Genomic DNA, 13,312 nt, shown 5'->3' on the forward strand with positions numbered 1-13,312 from the left:
CTGAGGATGTATGTAAGGGAGGAACAGTAATGATGGCCCATGGACTTCAGGATGATGGAAAGTCAGGGCATGAGGAGGCTGAGGATCTGTGGAAAATTGAAATATCAGTGGTCCTACTGGGGTCAAAGAACCACTGGAGCCAAGGTGCTAGTGAGAGTGAGCAGTAAAGTGGAGGTGGGGTCGGAGGCTTAGAGGCTAGGAGGCGAGATATGAAGGCTACAGATGTTGGTGATGGTAAGATCTGGAGGTTAGGATCATGGGAGTGAGTGGCTGAGAAATGGGAAAAACAAGACCATTAGAGGAGAGGAGTTCCAGGAACCCCTTGGTGAAGGAGCAAGAGGAAACTTGTGGTTTAGCCTTTTGGGTAGAGGCTAAGTATGGCTTCAAAGTCCTTCCATCCTGGTACACATAGCCCTTTATAATGTGACTTTATTACTCCTTCTGAAAAGGTAGATACTGTTTCCTGACTCCCTAATTGTGGCTTGGCTCTGTAGATTTGCTCTGACTGATAGCATGTGGCAGAAGTAACATTATGTGACTTCTGAGGCTATGCCTTAAGATGCTTTGCAGTTTCTGCTTATGTCTGAGACATCGTGCAGAGAAGCCACTTTGACCAACCGGCGGAAGAGAGACCACGTAGAGAACTGAGGCAGTCTCATGGACAACAAGCACCAACTGCCAGACATGGGAACGAAGCCACCTTGGACCACCCACCTAATCCACAGAATCACAGAATAATGTCATTTAAGCCCCTAAGTTTTGAGGTTATTAGGTTGCAAAGACAAACAGAGATGTTGTGGGTAGTAAACTCATCAAGGATTATTACAACAGAGTGTTAGAGAGTAATACAAGACCACAGCTAATATCTAGATTTGTGAGAAAATGTTTCTATTCTTTTGAGCTATTTTGAGTGAATCGCCCTGTTATTTATTGTCAAAAGTGTCCAATCTACACCATTAGGTATGAACAAAGGAATTTCCACCACCCCCAAAAAGCTTAGACCTTCAGAGACTGTCTGCCTCTCATGGATGACTGATTCCCTGCTGTGGAGGGTGGGAGGGCTTCAGGGAGGAGGTGGCTTCTTGGATGATCCAGGCAGGATGCAAGGAATCCGACATGGATGTGCCCAATACCCTCTTTCACTTTGGGACGTGACCCAGCACAATGGGGCAGCTGAGCAGAACTGAGAGAGGGACAAAGGACTATTGGACCCATTTCCTTTGGTTTGTCAAATGCTGGGGGGTGAGACCCTGGGAGAGGCCAGGTAGGCAAGGAGAGGCAGAGATTAAGGAGGGAAAATGACCACCTGGATAGAAGAAATACGGAGTGGGGAGGGGTGGGGGAAAGAGAGGCTGGGAAGGAAATTAAATGAGGTGGGAGGAATGGGGTAGGAGGGTGAGAGCGGATAAAAGGAGGTGGTATGGAGGGGGCAGGGTGGGCAACTGCCTAGGAATTGCTTATGTCTCCCAAAACCCCCCTTGTCCTTCTGTGGGACACTCACCAATTGGGCTTTCATGTCCTGAAAAGTGGCCAGGGGTCAGAAGCAGCCTCTTCTGCCGTGTAGCCAGACAGGGTGTCCCAGGATTAGGCAACAGAGAGATCTGCATGATCATGACACCGTGTCCCCTCTCTTGGAAATTAACCTGCTGGTGTAGCAGCCGAGCCTGAAGTGTGCCTCGATGACAACCAGGCCCCATGCAATCAAGGAGCCAGCCCTGCTCTGTCCTGGTTACACAGAACACAAGAGTTTGTGGGATGTAGAGGTTGACACAGAAAAGGAGAAGCAGAAACAGGGCTGAGTCAGGGTCCGGTTTCTTAGATGAGGCACAAAAAGGAATTGTAGGAGATGAAAAAGGAGGGGCCAGCAGGGCAGGCCATGGGGTTGACACTGGAGGGCATGTCAAATTAAGGAGCCAGAGCCCTGGACAAAGCCAAGGTTAAAAGGCGTGCACCTTACTGATACTTCTATCTGTGCCCACCACATCAAGCGCTACGCCACTGCCTAAATGCTCGGGCCTGTGTGCTGTGGAGAAGACTCTCCCGTGTATGATGTTCAGTGACAAAAGCAAATGGAAAACAGTGTCTATCATATGCCCCGCCTATGTTTAAAAAAAAAAGGCTGTGTGCGTGTGTGTGCACGTGTGCATGCCCTAGGGTACCTGGGTGTGGGTGTTGGGAAGGTGAGACAGAACAGGCCACTGAGCAGCCTCTTGTTTAGGTTTCAAGCTTAAAGCGGAAGAAGTCTTCCCAGCTCACATCTGGTCCAGCCCAGCTCTCCTGAACAGAGATCACATAGGACTTTGGGCCAAAGGCCCAGCGAAAATCTAATGCATGGTTCCCTCACCTGAGTGTGCATCAGAATCATACCGAGGGTGTGTTAAAACAGACTGCTGGGCCCCACCCCAGAATTTCTGACTCAGTAGGTCTGGGACAGGAACCCAGAATTTTCATCACTAGCAATTTCCAAGGGGTGCCAGTGCTGCTGGTCCAGGGTCCTCACTTTGAGAACCTCTGCTCTAGAGGGCTCTCCCATCCCCTCCTACCCAGATGCATCCTCCCTCAGCCCAGGGTACTTCCCAGGCCGTGACAAACGTTGCTTCTTGTTGCAGTGACTTACTTAGTCTGTGAGCCTCGCTAAGCAGTGAGCTCTTGAAGAATGGTGTCTGCTTCTCTTGGTCACTGCCAGACCCCTAACATCTAACGTAGCACCTGGCACATGGTGTGCGCTCAATAAATATTTGTTAAGTGAACAAGCATATTTACCTGGCATGTCCTCTCTGTCGTGTGGGCCCCACAGAAGTATAGAGCAGAGCTGGAAGGCCAGTCAGGGTTTAGAGGTACTGACCACGTCTCTCACCTTAGACATGACCAAGGAAGAGGCAGGCCTCATAAGCCTCCATCCTCTGGAAACTGACCTGCTGGCAAAGTACTATGAGAAGCCGGGCACCTGCAGACCTCCCATTTACTACTCCTGGCAGCGGGGCTGAGAGGTGGTCAATTTGGCAGAGTCCCCTGGTGGGGAAGCAGCTGGGAGCTCAGCTGTGCTAACACTGGCAGGCACCTCAATTTCCTGAGCACCATAGAGGCTGTCAATGCCCCATGGCCACATCCCTTAACACGCACGTCTACACCCCGGAGGCTGCTTCCTGAAAACCCGGGGCTTTTTGCCTGGGGAGCAGCTTTGATCCACAGCCAGGGCAGACAGCAAGCCAGAATACCACAAGAAGCAGCTCTCAACCAGTGACGGGTGGGTAGAGACTTGATGGATATGCGCCTGGTGTCCTCACCCCTCTGGCCCCGGAGTTGGGACGACTCTGAGGGGGCCCCTGAGTTCCCCACAAGGATGGAGCTCTGCTTGCCTTCAGTGGCAGGGGCTCAATAACACGCCCTTCATCAGCTTCTCCCTTTCCCTGTCCCACTTTCCCATCCCTTGCAGTGTTTCCTGGGATCCCCTGCAAATACACTACTTGCACCTGCATCCTTGTCTCAGCTTTTGCATCTGCAAGGGAGAGCCCAAATTAAGACAGGCATCTCTAATGTTTCGAGCACTCCCCCAAATCAGTCATTCACATGTACGTATATAATCTTCGTTTAATCCTCTCTATAAAGTGGACATTATTAACTTCGCTTTACAAAAGAGGAAAGAGACCGTCAAGAACTTTAATAACACGTGCAAAGTCAGTAAAAGGTAGACCTAGGGTCTGAACACAGGACTGTCTGATTTGCCAGGCTCATCCATCGCTGGTGCTCTCCTCGTGCTCTACTCCCTGCGCAAAGGCAGCCAGTTCCTAGGTCCAGTTACCCTTTGCCTGTCTATCTAGTTACCCTTTGCCTCCTTGCACCATCTCTCTGTGGACAGGCTGACAAAGAGGTGAGACCCGACCCTGAAGATTCACAGAATGGTCCACTAAAGGGGACATGGAGCCACCTCATCCAAAGTCTTCATCTTACGGCTGAGGAAACTGAGCCTGGAAAGGACATGTGACATTTTCAAGGCACATTCACATGCATGATTTCTGAAATGGTGCTTTGCAGCAATCCTGTGAGGAAGGTTGGCAGAGTCTCCATTTTACAGGAAAGGAAATGGAAACAGAGGGACACAAGCGCAGGGGCAGAGCAGGTGTTGGGAGCTCTGGGGAGAATCATAACAAGCATCATTCGTCAGACGTTTTTCCTCGTGCCAGGCACTCATGCATTTTTCATGCACAAGCTGACCTCCTGCTTCCTCCTCTGAGTGTGAGGAGTCAGTGCTCTCATTTGACACAGCGGGAAACAGGCTGAGAAAGCCACAGTGATCCACCCGTGTCTGCAGCGGAGAGCTGGGATGTGAACACGGCCTGTGTCGGACCATTGCATAAAACAGGAGCCGGGGACCAGAGAGGGACGGCTGAAACCCAACCAACAGCCCTGTACTCACTCCAGGCTGGAGGTTCCTCGAGGTAAAACTGCTCTGTGGGACTTGGGGGGTGGACACAAGGGAGCAGAGGGGGACAGAGAGCGGTCAGAGGTGGAGGACATAGGGGGCGCCAAAGAGAAGCTGCAGCCTCTCTCAGACCGTATCAGCCAGATCTTTTTGAGGAACAAGACTCAGCGTTATGTTTAAATCCTCTCATTTGCAATTTTAAAAGAAAAAAAAAAGGCTAGTCACTGATCACAAGAACTGTATGCCCTGCCCCCATGCCACCCCCACACACGTTTCTAGCCTTCAATTGATTGCTTCACAAGTTCTGGTACTCCTCATTGTCATCGCCTCAGCCCACTCAACTCCACCCAACCCCATCCTACCCAATCCCCTTAAGGCAGAGCTCCCAGGGAGAAGTGCAGCCCAGTGACCAGAGACAGCCTTGGCATGAACTTGGCCTCCAGGAACTGACCACTGGTAGGTGTTGTGGCCATTCAAGGACATCCAACCATACAGAAAGAAGAACTTTGTTCCTTTCTTGTCATTCTGAAAAACTGAGAACCCCAGAGTCCTGTCTTCATCATCACACAGGAAGTGAGCACTTCCTACTCAATCAGGATTTTGAGCCTTGAAGTCATACAGGCTCGAAAAGCCCCAGAAACAGAGACTTCGTGGACAAAATCCTTTGAAACCAGAGTAAGTGGCACTTTTCTTTTCTGTCTTGTTGGTTGCTGTCAAGGGCACTCTTTTTTGAAGACAGGTATGCAGCTGGGGAAGGCTGTCATCCTTCTCCTGCGCAGGGCATTACTTGTCTACCTGTGTGTCCCCTCAAAGGTGGGGAATTCTTGGAGGGCCAGGCCAATGTCTAAGGAGCTCATTGATGCATCTGTGAAGCAATTAATTGTATAGCAAGACTGAGATTGGGTGGATTTATAAGGCTGTGTGCTCAGATGCAAAATAAGAGGTTTTTTGCTTAAAAAAGGGAGAGCTTTCTTGAATGATTGGTTGCTGGTGACTGATTAAGAAAGTCAGCCCAGTATTAAGGGACAAGAGGCAATTTCTGTGGAAAGCTACTCAAGAGGAAATTACTTGACAAATTTCCCCATGTAAATGAACACCAAACATGGTATATGAAGAAATCATAGCAAGAGGGAAATACTAATTAGAAAAAACTTTTCAGAGGCAAGGATGATTAGATACTGAATCAATTTCTTAAGAAAACTTGAACCAAGGATCCTCAAAATCAGGCCTGTGGGCTGTCTGGGGAGGAGGTAGAATTTCACCCACCTGTGGGCAGGGAGCTGGCCAGATGGCCTCTTGGGATGCATGCATTCTGCTCTACTAACAAAGAGGCAGGTCAGAATTTTGTTCTGAAGACAGAGGGGTAGGGGGCTACTGTTTCTCCACAAAATCTGGAGGGTCTCAGATTTTCAGAGTTAGAAATTCCGAGAAGTTTGCACAGCCTGCCACCAGGCTGTGTGCCACTCACTGACCCTTTAGTCCCCATGCTGACTAGCAGGACAGCTCTAGGCTATTCAGACTGCGGGCCATTGACGTACCGGTCAATGTTGAAAAAAGAGCCCTAATTTCTAATGTTTGCCAGTTTTCCTTCTGTAAATATTCATGGATTAGTTTCAAGCTACCATCATGCAGAATGCAGAAGTGGGAAGAGATGCCCGCTGTTGGCTCTTATGAACGAGTATAAGCCAGCTTCGGCACTCCACTGTCACAGACTGTCCTTTCTCAACTCGGAGACTTCACCCACTCCTATGCTAAAGGATGCTGACACTGGAAGGTTCCAGGCTCCAGGGCTACAGCTGATCACTGTGCAGTGACCTTGGGGCAGACTTTTGCCACAGACTACAACAGTGCTGGCAGATTGCATGGCAACATGGTCCTTTGGCCTCTCCTCCAAGGTCCCAACCCAGTGATCTCCCTTTAGGAGCAGCGTACCCTGGAGTTGTTGTGTGGTGCCTGACAAATTGGGAAAATAGTGACTGGAGTTGGAGGCTAGGGGGTATGGAGGAGACTCTCTTTTCAAACGGTGCCTGACAATGCTGACTCAGTTTGCCCTCACCTTTGCCAAAACTCTCCAGAAACTAGACCCACAGGCTCATTGTTGCACCATTTGCACTTTGTGCCTCCAAGCTGCTTATTGCTTCCATGATAAACCTGCCAGCTCACCCAAAAGTGCTGACCGCCAAGCCGAACTGTCAGCACTGGCAGAGGAAGCAGAAATCAGAAATCGCCAACGCAGCTTGGTTAGTGACTCTCAGCCTGGATTTCTCCAGAAAGAGAGCTGATCAGGTAGAAGCAAGTCCAGGGATGGAGGAGTGAGCCATAGGGATGGATTTGAGTGGAAATGACAGTCCCCTAGCCAGGGTGCCCGACACTCCTCATGTGCCTAATTTCCAACAGCCCATGCAGAAATGTGAATTTTGTAAGCAGGAAACATTCATTAAGCAGTGTAGAAGGAAGAGCACTAGACACTCCAGGTTCAAGATGGGAATTATGATGTAGGTACCACCTACTTTACTGATTGACGTTTAGCTCAAATCAATTCCGACTGATGGCAATATATTGAAAATTTCAAAATGCAGCTCACATGGGAGGGATTGTCATTGTCCATCATTGCCAAGTAGCATTCATTTTCCAGATTAACTACAGAGAGACTTGGTGGGGGGACTTGGGGAGTGGGGTAGATTAGCCAGAATAGGATTGGAACCTGGGACATTCCTGGTGGTGACAGGTCTCAGAGAAGGGCCACTGCAGGGAAGGAGGTACCCTAATATTTACTAAGGGCCCAGTAAGAGCCAGGGGGTCACTTTTCTCCTACATTACCTTACAGTAGCCCTGCAAGGTAAGAGTTACTTTCCCACAATACAGAGGAGGAACTGAGGCTCAGAGAGGTAGATTAACTTGTCCATGGTCTCATAGCTGGTAGGTTACACCAAAGCCCATGCTATCTTTGGGGAGGTGTATTCAATTAGTAATTGAAAATGAGTGCTCAAAAGAAAGGGTTGGGGGAAGTCCTACAAAAGCAAGCTATCCAGTGGTTCTTTTTTGTTTGTTTCAAGGCAGCCCTAGGTAAAAATACCTAAGAGCTTGTTTCAGCAGAACTCTGGCTACCGCCTGGTCGCTGAGCTCAAGGTTGTTCTGTGCTATTCCTCCCCGGACTCCCCACTTCTCACCAGGCCGTTCCACTCCACCTGGCCTGTACTTTCCTCTGAATCCTCCTCACAGCTCTCACAGGTCTACGGAGTTACCAGTGACCTAGCTGTGCCCCTTCATGGCAATGTGACGTGGGTCAGGCTGAGCCCACTCCGGTGCCCTCAGTGTCCTCATCTAGTAAGGGATGGAGTTGGCCTTCTAGGATTTCACTATGGCAGCACTATTGATGTTTGGGGTAGGATAATTTTTGCATTGCAGGACACCCTTGGCCCTGCCTGCCAAATGACAATAGCACTGCCACCTGCCCCCATCTTTGAGACAACCAAAAAGAAAAAAAATGCCCACACCACATTTTCACGTACCTTCTTGGAGCTATGTCACCCCTGGCTGAGAATCATTGCAGCTCCAAAAGCCATCAAGATCCATCTGTAAGTTTTTAACCCTCAGTTAGAACTTTTTTCCTTCTCAGCATCCTTCTGTGGACCCCACAGTGCAAAGCCATTGCTCTGTGATTGGAAGCAGGAAAGCCAAGTGGCTTCAGGAATGGGCACAAGACAGCTTACCCACCTAGGTTTGAGGTCCAGCTCTTGTTCTCACCAGATATGTGTCCTAACCACTCCAAACTTCTATGTCATCACCTCTAAAATGGGGAACAATAATGGCACCCCTCCAAGGGTTGTTTAACACTAAGTCCAATGCCGAGTCCATGGGAAGCACTTGGGAAATGTTGGCTATGAGTAGTGTGGTGAGATCTTCCTTTGTTTATGCTCTCCACCCACTGGAGTTTCCCTTCACAACACTCATTGCCAAAGCAATTGAATTAATGATTTGTGTACTCATTTATTTATTGCCTGCACCCCCAGTTAGACTATAAGTTCCACAAGGGAAGAGAAGATCTGGGTCCTCCTTGCTTACCGTTGCATCCCAGGGCACAGGACACAATAGGCATTCAGTAAGCAGTTGTCAAGTGGTTGAAGACATGTAATCACTGCCTTGTCTTTGTTGTCCAGAGCCCATCGCCTTTATCAACAAAGTAAACACAGAAACCATTTTCTTGACCTGGAGAAGCCAGGATGGAAATTTCAGTGACCCCAAACGACTATGATATGACAACAGAATTTGACTACGGGGTTGCAACTCCATGCCAAAAGGAACAGCTGAGGGCCTTTGGGGCCCAGCTGCTGCCCCCCCTGTACTCTCTGGTGTTTGTCATTGGCCTGGTCGGCAACATCCTGGTGGTCCTGGTCCTCATGCAATACAAGAGGCTCAAAAGTATGACCAGCATCTACCTTCTCAACCTGGCCATTTCTGACCTGCTCTTCCTCTTCACGCTGCCCTTCTGGATTGACTATAAGCTGAAGGATAACTGGGTTTTCGGTGATGGCTTGTGTAAATTGCTCTCAGGGCTTTACTACACAGGCTTGTACAGCGAGATCCTTTTCATCATCCTGCTGACCATCGACAGGTACCTGGCCATCGTCCATGCCGTGTCTGCCCTGCGGGCCCGGACTGTCACCTGGGGTATCGTGACCAGCATCATCACCTGGGTCCTGGCCCTCTTGGCTTCCATCCCTGGCTTGTGCTTTTCCAAGACCCAGGGGGAATTCTCTCATTACACCTGCAGTCTTCATTTCCCTTCTGAAAGCCTAAAAGAGTGGAAACAGTTCCAGGCTCTGAAGATGAACATCTTAGGGCTGGTTTTGCCTCTGCTGGTCATGATCATCTGCTACACAGGGATTATAAAGATTCTGCTCAGACGGCCAAATGAGAAGAAGGCAAAAGCCATCCGTCTGATTTTTGTCATCATGATCATCTTCTTCCTGTTTTGGACCCCTTACAATCTGACCGTGTTTGTTTCTGCTTTCCAAAACTTCTTTTTCACCAATGAGTGTGAGCAGAGCAAACAGCTGGACCTGGCCATACAAGTGACAGAGGTGATCGCCTACACGCACTGCTGCGTCAACCCTGTGATCTACGTCTTTGTCGGCCAGAGGTTCCGAAAGTACCTGCGCCAGTTGTTCCACAGGCTCGTGACCGTGCACCTGGCTAAGTGGCTCCCCTTCCTCTCCATAGAGAGGCTGGACAGGGCCAGCTCCATGTCCCCCTCCACCGGGGAGCATGAACTCTCTGCTGGGTTCTGACTCAGGCCCTTGGAGGCCCATCCAGTACCCTGCGAGAATGACCTGCCAGGCATGCTGGCCAGAGAGGAGGCAGCTTGGCTGTCCCTGCCAGATTCTGATACCTGCTGCAGCACAGAATTGCACCACTCAGGGTTGAGGAAGCTTAAAGTTGGTCTAGACTAAACCACCTCTGGAGCTTGAGTCCTCGCCACAAACTTCTCCCTGGTGGAAAGGAAATAAATGTGCAAAATGGGACAAAAGGTGCCAGGGAATGTCTTGGGCCCAAAAAGGATTTCAAATTTGTGAACATTAACATTTGTAAACAAAGCCACTGTAGCGTCCCCTGACCCTACCCTACCACCAATGATTTCGGAAGCGGTGATTTCCATGGTTGACTCCACTCTGAGCCCCGAGCCAATCAGAAGCCACAGCCACCTCCATCCACCCACCCACCCCAACCCCACTGCAGGGTCAGGCTCTCAGAAACCCTGAGGAGCACAGAACTCATAATGGAAGAACTCGAGACCTAATGGGAAGCAGGATTGCGGAACTGCTATTGGCGGTAGACCTAAGAAAGCCCTGAGAGAGAATTTTTATATTCACTACAGTCCCACAGTTCAGGCAGCGGGCCAGACACAGCCCTTATATATATTGTGTCGTACTTCTTGAATAGCTATAGAGGACAGAGAGTCATTATTTCCATTTACCATTCCTTTGTTTCTGAATATTTTTCAGAATCTCCCTTCCCTATAAGTTGGGTGATGTGGCAGTAAATTCTGACAGCTTTATTGCAGAAATCACTAACAGGCAAAAGGAGACAGTTGATTCTCTTCCTCTGGCTCTCCATCCAAGCCTTCTGGTTTTCTGGATCAGGGTTCGGGCTGCCACATAGGACCCATAAGCGAAAAATTGCCTCGTGTGCAGGCTGATGGTGTTTGAGGCTGGGAAGCAAGAGAATGCCTACCAGGAAGGCTGGGGACTCCATCTCTAAGAAGGATAAGAGAGCCCTTAGTTCAAAGGAACTTATTTACTCTAGCGTCCTTAACACTTCATCTCTCACCAAGGATCTCTCATTTATTATGTCTTTGTTCCCTGTTTCCTCAGACATATATTTCTTTTAAAATTATTTTTCCAATAACAAAAATTGTTTCCAAAAAAGCTTAAAAATACAGAGGGGGAAAAAGCAGAATCATCTATAATCCCACTACCCAAAGACAACCACTGTATATTTTTTAATGTATTTTCTTTTAGTTAGTTTTTTCCTATGTATATTTATGATTGTAACAAAGATGGACTCCAATTGTACTCACTCTTCTGCTGTTGTTGTTTTTAAGTACTAGTATGTTGAGATCACTTTTCCAGGCTAATAAATCATTCCAAAGCATTGTTTCTGGTGCCTGCACTGAATTCCACACCAGGGAGGCACCCTGATTTACTCCACCCATTTCCGCCTGATTGCTCGCACAAATCAATTCAATCCAGCAACCACGACTGAGGACTTGCTCCGTTCAAAGTGAGCTCTCTGAGCTCTGGGAGACACAGATGCAGGTGGGATGTCCGTTCTGTGATGTTGACAGGCACAGGGATGCCATCAGAACCCAGGATGGATGGGTGGGGCTGCTATGGAGTCCGTGGTGCCAGGACAGCAAAGGGGAGGAAGGAGTCCATTAGTGAGAAAGCACCCTAAGTGGATGGATGTCCCCTTACAGCACAGTGACACCATTGGGCTGGCTTCTCTCTTTCTGGACACTTGAGTTGTATTCTTACCAAGCCTCCCTTCCCTTCAGGCAGGGACCTACTACCGCCATATGCCTTCTTTGTGCAAAGAAACTGGTATCATGAAGGTCTGGAAAACGTTTGTCTGGGGAGGAGGAGATCACACTGCCCTGGGCTTGTGCTTCCACACAGAAAATGTGGACAAATATAGGCTTTGGGAGTCAAGCTGGTTGTCAGCTCTCCACTTATAAACCTGCTAGCCCTCTCTGTGGCGTGGAAAGAAGGAGGTTTATTGGAATTAAGAAACATTTGTCCGCTACTTTGGTAAAATAAAACTGCATCAAAAAACAATATATGAGAGCCAGCCCTGATGACCTAGTGGTTAGTTTGGCACACTCCGCTTCAGCTGCCCAGGTTCACTAAACAAGGCATGGAACCACGCCACTCGTCTGTCAGTACCATGCTGTGGCCATGGCTCACATGGGAAAACCAGAGAATTGACAATTCTACACAGCTATGTACTGTGACTTTGTGAAGGGTGGAAAGGAATAAAAAGGAGGAAGATTGGCAACAGATGTTAGCTTAGGGCAAATTTTCCCCTAAAACAAAAGTATATAAAAAAACAATATTTGATCCCCAACAATATCATAACAAGGAAGATTTCAAAACATCCTCCAAATCCATTTTTGAAATAATTTTATTATTTATTTTCTTGTTACAAAGGCCATACATGTTCATTGTAGAGAACTGGAAATGGGTAAAAAGCCCAAAGAAGAAAACGGAAGCACCTGTAATCTCACTACCCAAACACAGCCTCTCTTAGCATATTGACATTTTAGTGCATTTCCTTCCAGCATTGTTTTCTAAATGCACACACTCTCGTATTCGATCACACTTAGTATTTTTTGCGTAACTTCAGCAAAGTTCGATACATAGTAAGCTCTCAGTACATGCTGGTTGAATGGATGACTCTCTGAGCCTCCAATTTCTTTATCTATAAAGTGAGGATAAGACTAGTATCTACCTCACGGGGCTGTTATGATAATTACATGACATAAAGCAGGAAAGTGGAGCAATCTTTCTTCAACTCTATCAGATAAGCGATCTGCCTCTTGCCAGTGCCCCTCCTCAGTGGCTCAGAACACCTTCAGCTCTTCCCAACTGCCTCACTCCTGTCACCTCCTTTCCCTGCTCCTGTGTGAATGCGGTCACACCCCAACCTCCTGTTACTGTTGTTCCTACTGTTTCCTCCACTCCTCCCTTACGGAGAGGTTGCCAGAATAGCACAAGAAACTCCTGTATCCCACACCTAGACTCTGATTGTCAGCATTTTGCCACATTTGCCTTAAATTCATCATTCTCTCCCTTCCTTCCTCCCTCTCTCAAAAGATAGACATATAGGTAGGTAGGTAGGCACATAGGTACATATATAGATAGCTAGATAGATATAATTTTTATAGATATATATTTATAAAAAAATAGATACTATTTTTTCTCCAGAACCACTTGAGAGCAAGTTGCAAATATGATGCCTCATCACATCAGAATGTTTTTAAAACAGGAAACTAACACTGACACAATATCACCATATAATCTACAGTCTTTCCGATTTTGCCTACTTTGCAAATAACGGCCTTTATCACCCCGGGATCCAGACTCCCTTGTTTCAGTTGTCATGTCTTTCTAGTTTCCTTCAATCAAGAGCAATTCTTCAGGCTTTTCTTGTCTTTGGTGACCGCAACATATTTGAACAGTACAGTTACTTGGTAGATGGTTCCTTTTGGGGGGCATGATATCAGGAGGCACATGGTGCCAACCTGCCCCGTGACTAAAGATGTTAAACTTTGTCACTTGATTTAGAAGGTGTCTACCAGTTTCTCCACTGTAAAGTATTTTGTAGTTA

At 48.0% G+C, this 13,312-nt stretch overlaps 1 protein-coding gene across 1 annotated transcript; it reads left to right on the top strand.

Annotated features, from left to right (window-relative positions):
* Nucleotides 1–4,231: 4,231 nt before the first annotated feature.
* Nucleotides 4,232–11,077, top strand: CCR1 (C-C motif chemokine receptor 1). Its single transcript, XM_008526429.2, has 2 exons — nucleotides 4,232–5,098; nucleotides 8,584–11,077. The coding sequence occupies exon 2, from the start codon at nucleotides 8,647–8,649 to the stop codon at nucleotides 9,712–9,714; it is 1,068 nt and encodes a 355-aa protein (XP_008524651.2). The 5' UTR covers nucleotides 4,232–5,098; nucleotides 8,584–8,646; the 3' UTR covers nucleotides 9,715–11,077.
* Nucleotides 11,078–13,312: the final 2,235 nt, after the last annotated feature.

Source organism: Equus przewalskii, chromosome 15 (assembly GCF_037783145.1).
Source record: "Equus przewalskii isolate Varuska chromosome 15, EquPr2, whole genome shotgun sequence".
Classification (NCBI taxonomy): Eukaryota; Metazoa; Chordata; class Mammalia; order Perissodactyla; family Equidae; genus Equus; species Equus przewalskii.